A 20,000-nucleotide genomic window follows, 5' to 3' on the forward strand; every position below is an offset into this window, starting at 1 on the left:
ACTGAATGTTTTGTGATAATTGTCAATTTGTTTTGCATGATTATTGTTTTGAAACGTTTCAGTACTGTAATATTTAATGAAATAAACACATCATGATAGAAAGCAATAATGATATAGGAAATGAAACAAATAAAAACAAGTTATTACAGTTGAAATCCATTTAAGTTCTCATAGAATGAAATAGATTCACGATTAAAATAGCAATGCGAATTATTGAGAGACCCAAAAAGATAATAGGATTGTTTTATTACATCCGATCATCTGGTTCTTACTGTTATGGAAAGTGTTCGAATAAGTATAAAGCTATTTTGAAATACCTCCAATTCTCTTATAAGTTTGCGATAACAGTTATTACTGTACGATGTTCTGTTTGATACAATTGAGTTATAGTACGTGGGTTTCTATTCAATTAGGCCTTGCATTTCTAGGCCAGGTTCGTCTCAGAACATCGCTTGATGTGTATATGCATTTTATAACTTTGTCGATGTGTAAGGATTATTCGATGGAATATATTGAAAGAAGGACAAAATTGAATTACATCACACTTTTGATGCATTTAAAACTATACCTTACTTTACCTTGTACTGTAATAGTCGACGTTCGTACTCCAGAAGTGTTCCCTCTCAACTAGGAAAGACGAAAAATGAAATTATAGTTGGTAAATTCAAAAGAAATCAGTCCAAAAGTATGTACCTAGCTGCTAAAGTAAGCAAAATATACAGGAAAATATACTTAAGACTATATGCAAGCAAAGAGCTCATAAAAGCTTAAGATTAGGAACGTTGGTAATTTGCCCCCACCTTAGACAGAACTGATGGTGTCCATCAAAGACCAACTTGCATACACGCCATGAGCTACAATGCTTGACGAACCGCTCATTCGTTCTACTGCAAAATAATTCATTACAGATAGTTTCAGGGATGGCTTGCTGAACGCCCAAAGGAGTGGTAATGAGTCACAGCGAAAGGTTGTGACTTACGAGGGGTGGAAATTTCAAAGAACTTTCTTATCCCTTTGTATTTCCAAAGGTCACAGACGCCGGTAGGTGTGATTCCTATTCTGTTATAACGAGTTTGCGAAGTTTTAAAAAGGTGTTGACGCCTGGGTGGGAAGATTAATTTATGGTTGCTAAAACTGGCGTCCCAAGAATCTGGATGGGAAAGGGAAACATACAATAATATTGATGGAATAGAATGCACGAGATAGGTGATATGTAACGTGAGGTGTCAAGAAATGGAAAAGGAGGAGGAGAAAGAGTAGAAAGGAGGAAGGACAAAACGAGTGAATGACAGATAAATAGGTAAGGAAAGGAAATTGTGAAACATTAAGCAAGGTAGAGTAAAACGTAATTGTCTCATCAGTATCCTTGTAACAAGAGACTAACAGAGGCTGATAGTATGGGTGTAAAACGATATCTTTCACAATTTACTCCTAAGGAGAGAGAGAGAGAGAAGGAGGGGTGTGGGTAGGCAAGCCGTGTGTGTGTGTGTGTGTGTGTTGTAGCTCCTGGTAGCTAGCTGGCATCGGCGAACAGGTAGCCAGCCAGCCCCCTCAGTCAGTCTGACAGTCGGTGGCTGGTCGGCGTAGCGTAAAGAACGGAAGACCCTAAGCCCGAGTTTAACGCCGGATACGCGACTGGTGTGAAAAGTTGGAAACTGTGTTCGTTCGGAATTTCCGTTGCCGTAAAGGTAATAACGAAATTCATACGATTTCGCGTGACGTCATCTGTGATATTTTATGGTACTAGAAACAATTTATGACTTGAAAACTTCTGGAGAAACCATAGTGACATAAGTTTTCACTAATTTTGATGATGTTTAACTAGAGATCGCGTTATTATTACGAATCAGATTATTACTGGAAAATACGAGACATTGTAAAAGTTAGAAAAACGAAGTAACAGAGAAAGCCATTTTTAATGTTAAGCCAAAGCTAATTTTTGTTTATTATCATCTGTCACTTTAGTAGTTATCATTCCTTCATGCATCATTGCCTGTATAACATTTATCTCAACAGCCCTTGTTAAATTCCCATCAATCATCAGTATCACTTGTTTTATCATAAAATAATACTTCATTTCATTAGTTTTCTGGTTCTATAAAAACATTGTTATTCGAAGAAGTAATATGTTATTAACTTTTTTGTTCATTTATTAAACTCTGAGTTAATCTATTGTTTAAAAACTGCAAACAGTGTTACTATTACTGCTGTTTTAACTTATCGTTTAAGACAGCAAACAGTATAACTGTTACTGCTTTTAACGTATCATTTATGATTGCAAACAGTATTACTATTACTTGTTTTAATTTATCGTTTATGACTGCGAACAGTATTACTTTACTTTTTTTTTAACTTATTTATGACTCCAAACAGTATTGCTATTATTCCTTTTAACTTATATATATGACTACAAACAGTATAACAATTTCTGCTTTCAACGTATCATTTATGACTGCAAACAGTATTACTGTTACTGCTTTTGCTATTGATATTTCCATTATTAATAAACAATTCAGTGTCACTTGTTATCGACGTTAGAGGTTATCATGTAACACCCCAGAAACGGATCAAGAATTATTGATAAAAGCGACGCAAAAAAAAAAAAAAAAAAACACACACAAGGAAACGTCGAGCGACTGGAGAGTACTTCAAAACAATGACTTGTCGGGGATCTCTCTTCTCTTCCTTCATTATCCCTTTCTCTCTCTCTCTTTTTTTAATTCTTTTTTCATATAATTCTATAATGAACCCAGACAGAGCCGGCTCCCATTCAGTCGACCAGTTTCCTCATCAGCGCGTTATTGATTTCATTTGCTTTATTATTAATATTCCGTCATTCGTCTAGTATCCAGGGTATTACGTCATTCATTATCTTTTCTCGCGTACCTAATCGCCGTCATTAATTACACGTTCGTATTAATTGTGATGCTGCTGTGATTCTTATATTTTGTATCATTAGTTGTATTTAGTTACTAATACTGTAGCTTTATTCAGTGTGGTAACAGTCTTATGTTATGCCAATCGGTATTATTCTGTTATTAAACATGCAATGCCTAGAGACTGCATCATCAGGGCATAGTTTCACAAACACAAGCACACAAGCTTTTATTAGTCATTAATTATGAAAGGAAAAATCAAAGACATAACAAACACAAGCTTTAGGGATGTACTAGGGGTGAAATCTCAGTGGAAAGCTGGGGAAAAAAATATCATCATATATGAACACTGTTTTATTCATGCGTCACATGATTGGTCGCATTACTCTAAACCGTTCAGAGGCTATTTTCAGCTTATTTCTGTTGACATGTTAAATTTATATTACTCTTTTTATAATACTCTTTTTCTTCCGGAGTTAATTAAAAATCTTATACCTTCTCTTTCTGGCCCTTCAGTTCTTGATGTTTTGCTCACGTATATATAATATATGAAATTAGACATTAGAAAAGGCTCATTAAAAATGGGATTAATCTGAAAAGTAGTTGTATATATATACAATATATATAAGTGTATGTAATGTATCCCCAGGTCCCTATCATACCCTGTTTTGAGAGCAGCATCAATCATCTTACTTTCCTAAGATTCTCTGGTAGCGGTGGCCCCTGGGCCACCAAATTCCTTCTCCCTCGTCGTCTCCTCTCACTGAATCTATCTTCAAACAAAGGCCTACTGGAATTAAACACTGACATACAAAACTAGACTTTATTTGCAAATTTAACGAAAGTGATTCAGCAAAAGCTACGATCATGAAATGGAGTGAATTTCATCCCTATAAATGGAAATCATCACTAGAGGAAATTCTGATTCACAAATATTCAGATTAATGATTCTAGACCAACTAATACTAGTGACTAACACCCTGGTCACCAAACAAAGTAAAAAGGTCATAATTATTCTAGACCAAGATAAATGTCATATAGTATGTAAAAGAATAAACATCACTTCAAAAATATTCGTCCTCACAGGACGAACCCAGAATTCTTGTTAAAAGAAACATATCATATATTAAAACCTGAAATAGTGTTAAATGACATTAATATTCAAAACAGAAAAATGCACAATGGAGTATAGAACAAGAAAATGCATAATGGAGACAGAGGAATTTCACTGCAGCACAACTGGGTATTTCCACATAATGTCTGGAAAAGATATAAGTGTTCACGAGTTATGGTACTCACTTCTATCGCCGCAGATAAGGTATTGTCATGGTGGTGGTTTTTAAACACAAGGCAAATCACACCCAGCCACCAAAACCGAAGTCCTGCCTTGATTCTCCGTTCCTTTGATAATATACCATTAGAGAGTGCAACACACATAGGCCTATGCATTCTCACTGTCTCCATGCACTTAAATCCTGATCATGGTCAGGAAAACACAAATGCATGCGTCAGATACCTCGCTGTATCTAACCGTGTAAACTTCCAACGTCGACACAACCGCACCTGGGGCAGATGTGCTTCTGACAGGCCAGCACATCATCGTCACTAACTTAATAGTTCGTCACTAATATATTAATATATATATATATATATATATATATATATATATATATATATATATATATATATATATATATATATATATATAAATATATATAATTTTTATATATTTGGGTCTTAACTAGATAGTTGACACCCACGTTGGCGATTACCGTAAAAACGTAGACAAAAAGACTGTAAATATCATAAAGATAATAACCGCCAAGAAATATTAGTCCTAGATAACGACCCCCGAAAACCCTTGGTGTCACTATCTAGGAAAGATCCATATATTTATGTATGAATATTAGTGGTCGGGTGTGTGTATACTCATATGTGTGTGTGTGTGTGTGTGTGTACACGCACGATAATGAGAATGCGCTTTTAGGTTTGGATGGGTAACTGCATTTTCATATCAGTACTAGTAAATGATCCTAAGATTGACTGAGAGGAATGGTAATATATATATATATATATATATATATATATATATATATATATATATATATATATATATATATATATACACATATATATATATATATATATATTTATATATATATACATATACATATATATATATATATATATATTTATATATATATATATATATATATATATATATATATATATATATATATATATATATATATATATGTGTGTGTGTGTGTGTGTGTGTGGGTTTGCTCAATGCTCCACCATGTGTATACTACATTGTACAGATGGAAACTGTCTGGCAGTAAATTGACTTATTTTTTCCTTCTGTCCTAAGAGACCTCCCCTCTTAGACTGAGTATATTCCCTCATAAACAGCCAGACTCCAGTCTGCTCTATCCCCCAGCCTGCAAGGTTGCAGCATTGCAGTGACCTTTGCGTATTAGCTTTGACGGTTTCTACGGTGCTTGGCGATCTCTTACAGAATTTACCTCGGCGGAGTATTGACCGCATCAGAAACGCCTTGTCAATTCCCGCTCGTAACCGGAATGCATTGTCCTACTTCCTGGATGTTGTGCCTTGACCTATAAGCGTTCACGTTTTTTTTCCCAGATTTTCATGCCTAACCTTTTTGCATTCTTACCGGACGAATGTTTACTAGCAACTTAAGACACGTTTTATCTCCTTAATGTTTCCTCGTAACCTATATGTATTATGTTTCTCCTTGGATGTTCATTTGTAAAATGTCTTCATTCTCTTATTTTTTGGTTGTTTGTTTGCAACCTACCTGCGCCCTATTACCTGCTGAATGTTCACTATCGAATGTTGAATCCGTAACCTGTAGGTGTGTTTTACCTCCTGAAAGTTTCCTCGTAACCTGTATGCATTCTGTGACTGTCTGGTTATTCACTCTTAATATGTGTTCGTTCCCGTATTTCTTGGTTGTTTAATCGCTACCTACCTGCATTCTCTTATCTGCTAAATATTCACTAGTAACCTTTATGTATTCTCTTGCTTCCTAGATGTTTACTCCCAAGCTGTGAGCATTTCTCATTGCCTGGATGTCTGAACCCTTTTCGCAAAATCTTTTCATATTCCATGGAATTGTCGTTATGTCAGCGTCCGGTTTATTATCCTCTTGAGAAGATCTCGTTTGCTAATTGACTATCATCGATGAAGTTGCTATATGATATCCTCTTTCATCGCTATAATACCGCCCTTTTTTTTATCCCCTTCTTTATATTCTAGTTGCAAGTTGTGCACTAATTGATAATGATTCATTACTCCGTAATGAGATGGCTCTTATGGTGTATTCCATAATTTTTTCCTTATGTATATTAATCCTCTTTCATCACTGATCCCATAACTACTTTAATCCTCGCCTCTTTTATTTATCTATCCTCTTTGTTAGCCATTCAACTGGAAATTAAATATCTTACGGCGTATACAAGCGTAATTTAGCAACATAAGCTATTCGTATTACTGACGTCCGTTTCCGATTAATACTGCTTCTGGTATTATTAGATTTTCGTAATTCATGATTACGTTGGCATTTCATTATCGGCTTCCGTTCCAAATCGCATTTGCCATAGCTTAGACGTATCCTTAATGAGAACCAGCCTCATTCACTCCATCTGCAAACTGTATTTTGATAACTTACTTTCTCATTAGAGCTGGCATTTGCGAGGTAGGGTTTTTGGTAAACGGGTGCCTCTCACCCAGTCAACCCAGCTTTGACACTTCAGCTGGTTGCCAAAGAATGGGGAGAAAAGAGACGGCTATCTTATTCCACAATCCTACTGCCTAATATGTTGTGTCTCTCTACTTGGTATGTTCACAACAGCGTTCCAGTTTGATTATAAAAAAAATTTTATTGATGTTCAGTTTTCAGCCAGGATTGACCTTGACTTTGCGAGGATGTCGGGTTGATAAACCCATAATGATAAATATATTTTCATAACGATCTGACCATTAACGGGAATAACAGATTTGTTTTTATTGATAGGCACTGAATGTTCGCCCCATGTCTAGCAGAATCTTAAGCTAAAATTTTATGTCATATTACTGTAATTTATTGTATATTCATGGGAATGCGTGCATACATTTGCGCACTCAGAATTATAAGGTCCTTGTTCCACTCCGCCTATTCAATACGTTTCGGTATTCCTCTCCTCCTTTCTCCCAACACTTCTAAATTAAACATTTTTTTATTTATATATATGCTCACGCGCGCTCACACTTCCACACGTACACACACACATAGATATAAATACAGCGAAACAATGTTTTTAATTTTTATTTGGTTCAGCTATAGTTATTTTCATTTGGTCATAAATATGAAAGAAAAAAAAAGCACTCGAACAGCGGAAACTAGATTAAATCACGAAAGAACCCTTTGTATAGAAAAACTTCCACATCAATAGCCGCTTTGAATGTATAAACAATAAATTATAATATATATATATTATATATATATATATATATATATATATATATATATATATATATATATATATATATACATATATATGTATATATATATATATATATATATATATATATATATATATATATATATATATATATGAGTGTGTGTAAATATGTCTATATGGGCGTTGCAGGGTATACGTGCAACCGAATACCCATAACTTTCCCAACGACCCCTAACTAGAGTTATCATTATCTTGATGACAGTGAGAGAATCACTTCCGGGAGAAGCTAAATAACAGCTCTGGAGATTCTTAGAATAAAAAGATAATAATAATCCCGACTCTGCAGATTCGTCAGAGGGAGAACGAAAGTTATAGAATGCGAGGAGACTCGTCATTCCAATATTTGAGGTTATGAATAAAAGATTTTCTCGTCTCTCTCCTCAGGTCTCTTTTCCTTTTTTTTTATTCCTTCCTTTTCTTTTCCCAGAAGATGGTGATCTTTTGTATAGACTGTTAAATGTGCAATTATGTTCAATATTGTGATGTGGCTCGAATTATTCATTTCAAGGTCCTTTTAGTTTTCTGTAAAAGAAAATTGTTGTGCCAGCTTTGTCTGTCCTTCCGCACTTTTTCTGTCCGTATTCAGATCTTAAAAACTATTGAGGGTAGGGGGTTGCAAATTGGTACGTTGATCATCCACCTTCCAATCATCAAACATACCAAATTGCAGCCCTCTAGCCTCCTCAGTAGTTTTCATTTTATTCAAGATTAAGGTTAGCCATAATCGTGCGTCTGGCAACGATGTAGGACAGGCCACCACCGGGCAGTGGTTAAAGTTTCATGGGGCGCGGCTCATACAGCATTATATCGAGACCACCGAAAGATAGATCTATTTTTGGTGACCTTGATTATACGATGTACAGAAAACTCGTTTGCGCCGAAGAAACTTCGGCGCATTTTTACTTGTTTTTTTTTTATCTTTCTTTTCTCTGGTTCTCTTTCCGGAGGGTGTTTTTCTATTACAGTGGCCATTAAATGATAATAATTTCTTATTATATAATTCCCAGTATCGTTTTTCTTCATTACTTTTTAGCTTCTTTCTCTCCAAAGAAAGTAATCTTTCGCAGATATTTGATATACTCGTATCCAGCAGTGCAAACTCTTACAGGCAATTTATACCTCTGTTATTATAATCTTTTATAGGTAATTTATATCCCTAGAATTGTAGTTGTTTATAGATGATTTAGTCTATATCTGTAGTAGTGCAATCTTTTACAGATAATTTATATCTAGTTGTGCTGCCCAGTTGTCTTCGCATTTTCTCAAGTCTTCTAAGCAACCCTACTGTCTTTGCTTACGGTTATCAAACAGCAATACAGAGCGGAATTACGAATAAAATAGAAAAAGGACGAGATATCTAAAAGGACAAAAGGTAATTGGTGGGGTTACTTTATATTAAGCCGCCCTTATGCCAGCACGGGCTTTTGCCTTGAGGCAGCCTGTAAGTGAGGTAAAACGTGAAAGGGAATAGGAGGACTGACGTGGACCCCCCCGACTCTGACTTACCAACTGATACGTAAGGTAATTGACATTACGAGGAAAAAGGACAGACGGGTATTGAGAGAAATCTGGGAAGGGAACGAGATTTATATAATGATGCTGGAGTTGCGTATTGAGATTATTGCCTGAGGTCTTTACGTCGGGAGAACGAGAGAGAAAATAAGATATAAGGAGAAAAGAATATGAGAGATAAATGGGGGGTTGTGGGGGGGAAGACATTGATAAAGCGGTCAGGCTGAGAAGCAAGGTGAAGATGTTAACATGAGCTTTGAAGTCATTTTATTTCTTTATACAGAAGTTAGTTATATTCCTAAATAGTAAGCGTACTAGTCTATATAAATTGTGCAAAGAAGGTTATAGAACATATAGAATAAGTAGAATATAAGGCCAGGTAAAATGTACAGAGAAGGAGACAGAACAGAAAATAAGTAGAATATAAGGCCAGGTAAATTGTACAAGGAAGGGCACATAACAGAAAGAATGGGTAGATTATGAGGCCAGGAAGAATCTTAAAAGATAAGGGAACATAACAGAAAGAATGGGTAGATTATGATATCTGTTCAGGAAGAATCTTAGAGATACAGAACAGGAAGAAGGGCATCATTAAGATAGACCTGAATATGTTCAAACACTAAAAAAAAAAAGGTTAGGCGGACGGTAAGATGGCATCATGGAGAAGACCTAAACGATGTTCAAATAGACGGCTAGGAAAATAGACAGAATGGAGGCTGCACCGCCGTAATAATAGTAATAATCATAGAATAAGTATAGTACTCATTCACTTCACAAGAAATATCATCACTGCGTTAAGTAACGGCAGGCCTTCTGGAGGCGATGAAAATCTATTGAGGAAGATGAATACAAATTGACTCTTTGCAAGTGATAGACGAGAGACGGGCGAAGAATGTAACTGAAATGCGTAGGCCTCTTTTGAAAACCTAGAGAAGAGATTTGGTAACAAATAAGGGCAACAAAAAATGAATAGTGATTTTACAAATAAATTTATCATTAATTTAGACAGGCATATCTTCTGGCTGACAAATAATAACAACAACAAAAATGAATAATATCTTTATAAATCAGAATATTGTTAATTTAGGTAAGCAGCAAGGATCACATTCCCTCAGAGGTAAACCGCCTAGTAACCCATATTTTTTGTGTTAAATCGAGTAGGCCCATACGTAACAGCTTCATGATAGGCCCAACTATCCTAATCTTTTGTCAATGACACATGCATGAGCTAAGCATTTAAACGAAATATTTCGGTAATTAAATTGTTGACTTAGGAACTTAAATTGTTGACTTAGGAACCACAGGGGAAAATAATAGTTGAGTCTTTGATAAGATATCTTTTAATCTTTCAGCCTCTGGTAAGGATGATTAAACCTCATTTGTAATAACAGGTTTATATAGTCATTAAGCCATGCTTATGGCCACAGATGTTCTGATGATGTCTTACGTCATCGAATCTATCAGTTAATGTAAACACGTGTACCTAGGAACCAAATGTGTGACAGATTCGCATTCAATGTATGTGTACCCATGCATAAAGACGTATTTGTGAATATAGACGTGCACATGACACAGCAACACGGAAGTATAAATATTCAAATAAAACCCAAGAAAAATATAACAAAGTTTCACGTGGAGGAAAAATAACGTAAAGGCAGGTACGAATAATTAATTTAAGGGCAAAGAGGGAATCTCAAAGGAATTAGAAAGAGATGCGAATTATGAATTTTACTGGAAAGGGGAAGATTTAAGAGAGAGAGAAAAATATTGACATGGATATGCAAAGGTCATACTGAATGGTGTTCCCTCTTACCTGTTAAGCCGTTGATCAATACGCCTCCTGGTACAATGAAGTCGTCCTATGAGAGAAAAGCGAAAATGCCAAAGAGGAAAGTAAATGAAAGAGAAATGGAAAGACAGAGAAAGAGGAGTGGCAGAGGCAGCCATTTTAGAATACGAGGTGAGAGAGAGAGTGAGAGGGATAGGTAAATCAATAACAAAAAAAAGCTTAATATTTTCTTGAAACTCCTGTTACCACTACAGCTGACATTACTGCTATTACCTCAATAATTAAAAATAATAATTTTTTTCCAAAGAGATATCTCAGAAATGTCTATAAAAACGACGAAATTGTCAATATGTGTAGCTTGTTATTACCAATAAGGGAAATGACAGTAATTAACTTAACGGCTATATATAACCATTTTTTATCACCTTCTTCATCTGCTTTGTCATCATAAAGAATAATCCCTCTAAATGTGTCACTTTAAAAGATAGAATACAAAAATAAGATATGTAAAAAAGAAGCATTTTAGAGGTATTTTTTTCCGTTAGTTCATTTTCTCGTGATATTTGTTCATATATTTATAAAGCTTCTAAATATAAATATTAAGAACAACAGTAATAACATTAGATAGCTCACGATGAATCATATCCCCAATAATTGATAAAATGGCTTTGTCCTGGTATGCAACTATGCATCATTAGATTCGTTTTGGAGAATCATGAAATTCCCAGGAGTCACCCCTTTTCTTTTTATCAGTCTTCATAGGAATAAAGGATAATCCATGAATGATTTACATCCAAAGGGATGTAGGGAGCCATCGGTAATAATTGCGTGCAAGTACTGATTTGCTTTTTCGATCCTTGCATCACATGGCGTATCAGTTTCCAAAATGTATATTCAAGGTACTTTGAAGTAGACGCATTCCAGCCAATCTCTCGTCATACATATTCAGTTGTGATATTTAACTTTGATATTTTCACATGTAATTTGCTTTGACATACTACATTAAAAATTAATTCCATTTTGCGCTCGCGTTTACTGCGTCATCTTCCCTGGTTATCTGTGTTTTCAAATGTCCGATTTGTTCTCTAGACGCTCTGGTATTCGGTGCATAAAATGTCCTCTGTGTTATTCGTAACACCCTGCTGAACATCACATTCCTTCTTACTCTCCCTGATTGTGTGGATGTGTATGTGTTTTGTGTGTATGTCTGTGCTTGTGTGTATGTGAGAGAGAGAGAGAGAGAGAGAGAGAAAGTAGAGTGGCGTGCTCACATTTTTTTCGCTCTCTGGATTGGATTAAGTATGATGAATGTGTAGAAAATTGTCTATATTTGGCAACTCTTACAATTTAATAAAGCAGACATTGTTATCATTTCAAATAAGGATAATGTATTTTTCACAATATGACTAAATATAATCAAACGGACTTGTCATGATTATAGAAGTGAAACTACCTTTCCAAGGATGAAGTATACTGAAAGCATAATATTTTTTTCACATAAATTCCCACACAAAATTCTAGCAGGAATGCTATAAATTAAAGTGATGTATTTAATGTTACCTGCTGCATACTGTAATACATGGATAATTCGAGCTTTCAGAATCATGTTATTAGTTCCAAATCACTACAAACAGGTGTGCAACTTAGTCCAGATATCATTCATAATTTTTGCGCCGTGAAAGGTAGTTACTCGAACCCGTATAGATGGAATCTTTTGTTGATACTTCCTTTTGGGAATTGTTGACTACTCATTGAGTCCAAAAAAGATTATCATTCATGTTATATGTTCATTTCCCTCTATTATTCGCTCATCACACACTTGATTTAGTAACTAGATCGTTACTATAGAGGGGAGATTGAAGGAGAACAGTAATGTTGTTTATAAGTGGATAAGACTTTTCATGAATATTACCTTCTGTTACTTCTTTCCAATGAACGCCGTATTCTTTGGAAGCTTGAATTTCAAGTCAGTGGCCCGAGTGGGTTTGTTCCACATGAACAGGGTTCATCTTCTGAATAATAATAATAATAATAATAATAATATTATTGTATTATTATTATTATTATTATTATTATTATTATTATTATTAGAGGAAAGCGTGCTGCCTTCCTCGAACTGAGGTGAACTAAACTAGATTCAGGTTCTGAAGCCTCTGAAATCCTAGACCGTGTTCATACAATGTGAGGCGTGACCAAAATTAAATTCTCTCCTTCAGCAGCAAAGGCTTCTAAAATTCACTTCCACAAGGGACACTGGCAGCAATGTGGACCGCTAATAGACCCTCTCTCGCTTACCATTTACACAAACAACAGCTGGATAACTCAATTCGTAGAGGAAATTTGGAGTTCTTAATTTCTGTCTTTTTAAAACTTGAAGTTCTTACTTTCTATCTTTTTAAAACTGGAAGCTCTTAATATCTCTTTTTAAAACTTGAAGCTCTTACTTTCCATCTTTTTAAAACTTGAAGCTCTTACTTCTATCATTTTAAAACTTTGGGTTCTGATTGTCTATCTTTTTAAAGCTTGGTGTTCTTAATTTATATCCTTTTAAAACTTGAAGTTCTTAATTTCTGTAATTTTAAAACTTGAAGGCCGTAATTTCTGTCTTTTTAAAACTTGAAGTTCTTAATTCTTATCTTTTTAAAACTTGAAAGCCTTAATTTTTATTTGTTTAAAACTTGAAGTTCTGAATTTCTATCTTTTTAAAACTTGAAGTTCTTAATTTCTATCTTTTTAAAACCTGAAAGCCTTAATTTCTATCGTTTTAAAACTTGAAGTTCTTAATTTCTATCTTTTTAATATTTGAAAACCTTAATTTCTATCTTTTTAAAACTTGCAGTTCTGAATTTCTATCTTTTTAAAACTTGAAGACCTTAATTTCTATCGTTTTAAAACTTGAAGTTCTTAATTTCGGACTTTTTAATCTTTCTTATTCTTGGTTTACCCATCATATATCTTTTAGATAAGTATTTATTCACTTTTATCTTTATCCTGCAAGATGAAATCCGGCCCCCCCCCCCCCGCATTTTTTTTAGAATATTCAAATTCAAGTTCAACTTTTTTTATGAACAGAAAAGAACTGAGTCAGTGTACGGACGGGAAAAGATGTGATATATACAAAAGACAAATTCATTGGATAAATACTATGCATAACTTATCAACAAAGAAACAATTCAAAGACGAACTCAGCTTAGAGATTTCAATTTTATGACCTATGTTTTAATACTACTAAATGTCGCCAAGCGAACTGTCAAGGAACATCGAGATAAAGTAATATCTAACGTCTATCTAGTCTTACTATGGGGGCTGGTTACGTGATAAATCAGTGCCAAATAACTGAGTGCAGTCTGATAATATACGACTAGTTTCACTGATAGATCTTGAAGTTCTAGATCTTAACTCGTGATGAATTTTCCAACTGGCAGCTGTAAGCAGGAGATGATTGGCTTAGCTGTTCATAACGTCAGGAGTTTTTTTTTTTTTTTTTTTTTTTTGGTCTTTTGCGACTGTTAGGGAGGTGAAGAAATATGGAGAAATGGTCAACCATATAGCTGAGTAATATATATGTGTGTATATATATATATATATATATATATATATATATATATATATATATATATATATATATATATATATATATATATATACACACACACATATATATATACATATATATATATATATATATATCTGTGACCTTTGCATCTGTGAGAGAGATGAAGAAATATGGGAAGATGGTTAAACGCTCCAACTATAAGTAACACATATCGCCTAATTACTAAGATGATACCTGCATAGCGGCCCAGGTACCCATACGTGCCTTTATCAAGAGACAATAAGAGAAGGTGATAAGTCTTAAGTGTCTAGCTAAGATGGCAGAGGGCCACTGTTACAAGGAATTCAATTTAGCTCGCTGTTAGGCCCTTGGGCTTAGCTACAATGTTATTTATCTCCGTATTCTGGGAAGTGAAACTCTAACCACGTTTCTGTTGACAAACAACTTGGAAAACGTCTATAGAGTAATGACAAACAACGGAAGTGGGAGGTAGTTAAACGTGAATAGCAAAAATGTGATTGACAGGAGAAACAAGTAATAAATACTTATGATTTACTAGGGGGGAAATGTTATACTTAAATGCACGTATACAGATAATTCATCTATTTGTGACATTGTCTAGCAAACCATTTTCGTGGGTACATAATTCCCTCCCCGCCATCCTCTTTCCAAGAAATATGAGGTACGTTAATCATACAAATGCTTATAAGAAAACTTCATATCCAAGATGACATCATTTCTCTTCATTCTTTCTTTAGGAATGACAGAAAGAGCAGGTAAACGAAAGACTGCAGGTTTTTTCCCGGAATACAACAGCAGAACGTTTCCAGATCGCATCCTTCCTTAACGTTCTGTCTCCAGCAATAATAGACAAGGCTTGCCAATGAGAATATCTTGACATTGTAGCTTTTTTTTTTTTTGCCATATTATTAGGGTGTCATTTTAAAGTCATATAAGATAGGCGTACAGGTGATGTTACATTCTCCTTAGTTCATGATTAACTGATTCACTGATGCTCGGACAGCATTCATTTTCCTACGAAATGTTTAATTGCAGATTATTTTCATTGGCATTTTTCATGTCTTTCTTTTTCGGTTGCCTTGAAAAGCTTTGTGAACCCAGTATTATTACTTACCGTATTACAGTGGACATAATTAACGAAATTCGGTCGATATGAACATGCCAGGTTCTGATTCTGTACTATCGTAGGATTTAGCTTTTGATAAAATTCATTCAGTAAAAACCTAATTTGATTGGTTTTACAGCTGCCGAAGAGGTTGGAAGGTGGTAACGTATTTACCTACATCTTTATTTTTATTTTTATTTATTTTTTTATTTATTTACTTATTTATTTTTTGTCGGTCCGCAAGATATATCAAAGCTTTCTTGGCAAAAACCTCAGTGAAATTTCGTTCTGGGATGGGTTATTGGTTAAGAAAGAGCTGATTAGATTTTAAGACGGATTCGGGCACAAACGCAGATCCAATTTTAGTTTTCTGTAAAAGAAAACTATTGAGATGGCTTTTGTCTGTCCGTCCGCACTTTTTCTGTCCGCCCGCAAGTCTTAAAAACTACTGAGGCTAGAGGGCTGCAAATTGGTGTGTTGATCATCCACCCTCCAATCATCAAACATACCAAATTGCATCCCTCTACCCTCGGTAGTTTTTATTTTATTTAAAATTAAAGTTAGCCATGATCGTGCGTTTGGCACCGCCATGGGTGCCAACAACACAGGCCACCACCGGCCCGTGGCTGAAAGTTTGATGGCCGCAGCTGTGAGTTTCATGGGCCGTGGCTGAGAGTTTCATACAGCATTATACGCTGTACAGAAAACTCGATTGCGCCGAAGAAACTTAGGGGCATTTTTACTTGTTTCTTTCATTTCTAGTCTGCTTCCAAGTCCATTTGATCGCCAACAGCATATCCCAGAAGTTATTCGTAAACTACAGTACAAAGCAGTTCTAGTTTTTTTTGTTTGTTTCTTTCTGTACAGAAGATAGATTAAAAGATTATTTACTGATTTCAACTAAACTTCTTGCAGTGGTGGACTCAGAACCAGTTAAGAACTAATTAGACTGTGAGATGAAGCTGCAAGACAAGGCAATTTCCATGATCTTATTTTCTTCCTAATTTCTACAAAAAAAAGTAAAAATCTTAATGAAAAAGTAATTTACATGTCACGAAAATCTCTCAAGCTGTAGGATTTCATACAGAACTCGACAGGTAACTGGATCTGCTGTATAAAGTTAATTGCTTACAAGGAATGGGGCTAACAGAAGTGTGTGTTCTGAATGTTTACTTCTTCCTTCTAATACTGTAATGGTTTATAGCGCCGTTACAACGCTTTGTAACATGAAGCCAACGTTCCTTTTGAATGTCATTATTCGTTAGTTGAAAAAAATGGTATTGTTTCTTTTTCATCTCTGATGCAAGTCTGTGTTGTATATACATTGACACATAAAGCTTTGGCAACATGAAAATCCTTGTTTAGTTCCGGGAAGAGATCCTCTTCAGGTACAAATTCAGCGTTTAAGCTTTGTCTGTACAACGGCTCTCTCTCTCTCTCTCTCTCTCTCTCTCTCTCTCTCCCCCCCTTGCCCTTAGGCCGGCAATACTGCCTCCTATCGATCTCCGAAAGGGACATTCTGCCATTGTTTCAAAAGTACCGGTTCGATATAAGCCTCATCATCGCCATTCTTTTATTTCATACTTGAAGTTCTATTCTTTGCCACATTGCTATTATTTGGTTTTCATAGTCAACGTTCTTTATGCTACGTCGTGAATGGAACGAAGTTACGAGTGCGTGTGTTCGAGAGCCGGTAGTATTGTTATATCAGCCAGGGAGTTTTTACACTGTTCTTTTTCTCCTTTTTTTATTCTTTTGTTTTTTCTTTTGTTCCTTTTGATGGTATGACTTTATTGACTGACCTCAAGAATGTGGGTTTTGGTCGATTAAAAAAAAAAGATTCTCTGAATGTACGTTGCACCTAGCTGACAAATGTGGGCAGATTTCACGACAGCAAGCAAAGCAGCCTATTGATTTTAGATATCTATCGTTCTAATTTATTGTCAGATCAAGCAGATATTTATTTTTAAATCAGCGTCACTCGCAGTTCCCTGTAGAATGTAGAATTCCGTGTGAGAATGGTCGTTCTCATAGACCTGATCCCTATTGATTTGGGTCATTATTATTATACGTGATTTTATGTCATCATTATACGTGTTTTTATATAACCATTGTTATTTGTGATTTTATTTGGAGGTCTTCCAGTCGTCCATAATGTTATACAGCTGCCTAACTGGCAACTCAGACCTATATGCAGCCATTGATGTTATTTAAGTTGAGAAAAACACATCGTTTGCAGTTAAAAGTTACCCTCTTGGCCGTAAGAGTATCACCTTAATAAATAGCACTACATTTAATCTTAGGAATGCAAGGTCCACATTTACCTTAATGTGGTAAATTATGACCTGACATGCATCAGCTGATTAGAATTAACTTGTCATTTGTGTGTGAAATATTGAAGAGGAAGTTCAGGTTATGTTGTGAACTTTGCAGCAACCATATCGCAGAACGTACTAATTTTGGCAAGAACGAACCCTCATAAAAAGATTGAATACTCACTATATAAAGGATTTCCAAATGCTTAGGCTGAAAATGCTGTATATAGTGTACGTTTCAGGTTTTAAAAACATCCCTGTTTTAGTGCGAGTGTAAATGATCAAGTTCTACTAAAAATATGTTGTACCAAAAATATGGTCATTATGGTGTAGGTGCTCTTACCAGCGGCTTCATTTATAGCATTTGGAGTTATGAAAATTACATGTCTTGAATGAATGTAAGTCAGGTTCTCTGAAATTACTTCGGTCACGTAATACCCATTCTCTGATACCTAGTGTTTGGTAGACTGTGTGTTTGTTTTGACTCAGTTTTATTGCTAACAGTTAAAACTAGCTTTTAGGTTTAATATTTGTATAGTAAGTATCTTGTTCTGTTTGACTTAAATTTTCAGTTATTATGCATGCACGTTATATGTTGACAAATGTTGACCAGTTATGATAATATTGGATTAGGAATGACTGATATATTTGTAAGTTTTGATCGTATGGTTTCAGATGATTTCAAAATGACAGTAGCGCCAGAAAAGTTAGCCAAGTTGAAGATGATGGCCAAGAAGTCCTTATGAAAATGGAATCCACTGAGATTGAAGCATCCAGTGTTGACTGTGGCGGGACCACTGCCATCTTTAGAAGTGCAGCAGACATGCCCAATACCGAACAAGAATCCTCTTTCGTAGATGGTGAAGCCGGGAATGAAACCGGGAACAACGGGAACAGTGCCACCGCGGGGTCAAATGCCGCCCCACTATTCAGTTTCGACGAGGACGGCGACATCCTCCCCCGGGAGAGACCTTTCACTCCAAACAATAGCGTCGAGAGCGAGTGCGAGAGCACTTCAGCGTCCCCATCCGTGGGGCCAAGTGATAATTCGGTCTTAGTGAACCAGGACCTCCGAGATCACTCCAGAGTAGTTTCAAAGGAAATTCAAATAATTGAAAACGGTTCCACGCCCTCGACGCCCAAGCCCTCCTCCTCGACGTCCCGTCGACGGAAGATGGGCGTGATGAAGAGTTCGAGCAGCACGTCTTCCATAGACGGGGCTAATCCTCAGGCGACGCCCGTCGGCGGGGACGTGGTCACCACCCCCGGAGGAACCTCAACGAATCCCCAAGTCAACATCGTCCTCGAGCAACCCTCGACCTCGGTTCCTAAAATCGATTTCCACGCTCCGTCCATAGAAGTGGTGGATGACTATCTCGAGGGCCACTTAGACGAGGATAGTCAGCTGAGGGATCTGTATTCGTCTCTCTTGGGTGACCCAGGTAAGTCTTTTTTTTTTTTGTATTATTTTCTTGTAACTTTGATGAACCTTCGTATCCTGTAGGTGATGTATTTTTATTTATTTTCATAGAACTGTTGCAGAAATAAGAACAACAACAACAACAACAACAACAATAATAATAACCTAAAAATAAGTTTTTGAGAGATCACCCGTAGGGAAAAAATTTATGGCAGACATTACTCATGATATCCCCAAATCTGAGATAAAAGTGAATCTCCTGTGAAAATAATATCCAATGTCATCTACACGATATTAACCTATTTGATTCTTGTGATTTCTGGGTATTAGTACTCTTGCGTTGTACATGTTCCTGTCACCATTCAACCGAGTAGTAATTTGTCCTCTTATGATGCAATACACACACACACTATATATATATATATATATATATATATATATATATATATATATATATATATATATATATATATATATATATATATATATATATATATATATATATTTGTATATATTATACATACTACTTATAGATATGTTACTAACTAATATCATAAGTATTCCTATTTGTTACTTCCCTCGCGTTCGATATTTTTCCTCAAAAAGAATGCTGTATTAAACTTTTGAAAAAAAAAGTTAGTTTGATTTTCTTTGAGGAAAGTAAATGACTTAGAATCTTATAAGGGTAACAGGATTTAAGTGTTGGAGATAAATTCTTATTATCAAATGGATGTTCATTACCCAGACTAATGAGAAGTTAGCACGCATATCACCCAAATCGAAAAAGCAACTTGCACAATGTGAAAACTTTCTTGAAATCGTTCAGAAATGCTACACCAGATGTTCAACATTGTCCAGCCAATTGTTTCAATTCAGTTTC

At 35.4% G+C, this 20,000-nt stretch overlaps 1 protein-coding gene across 4 annotated transcripts in view; it reads left to right on the forward strand.

The window, feature by feature from the left end:
• Positions 1-20,000, forward strand: part of LOC136845927 (uncharacterized) — a 300,929-nt gene that overhangs the window by 16,332 nt on the left and 264,597 nt on the right. For 2 of the 4 annotated variants that reach the window (XR_010855297.1, XM_067116420.1), the window contains exons 1-2: positions 1,565-1,688; positions 18,376-19,142. Coding sequence is in view for 3 of the 4 variants with exons in the window: in XM_067116420.1 (XP_066972521.1) it covers positions 18,443-19,142 (700 nt within the window). In the remaining variant the exon portion in view is untranslated. Of the gene's footprint in view, positions 1-1,562; positions 1,689-18,375; positions 19,143-20,000 lie in introns of those variants that run through there. The other 2 variants (XM_067116417.1, XM_067116419.1) reach the window with 2 other exon arrangements.

The sequence above is a fragment of the Macrobrachium rosenbergii genome, chromosome 14, assembly GCF_040412425.1.
Source record: "Macrobrachium rosenbergii isolate ZJJX-2024 chromosome 14, ASM4041242v1, whole genome shotgun sequence".
Taxonomy (NCBI): Eukaryota; Metazoa; Arthropoda; class Malacostraca; order Decapoda; family Palaemonidae; genus Macrobrachium; species Macrobrachium rosenbergii.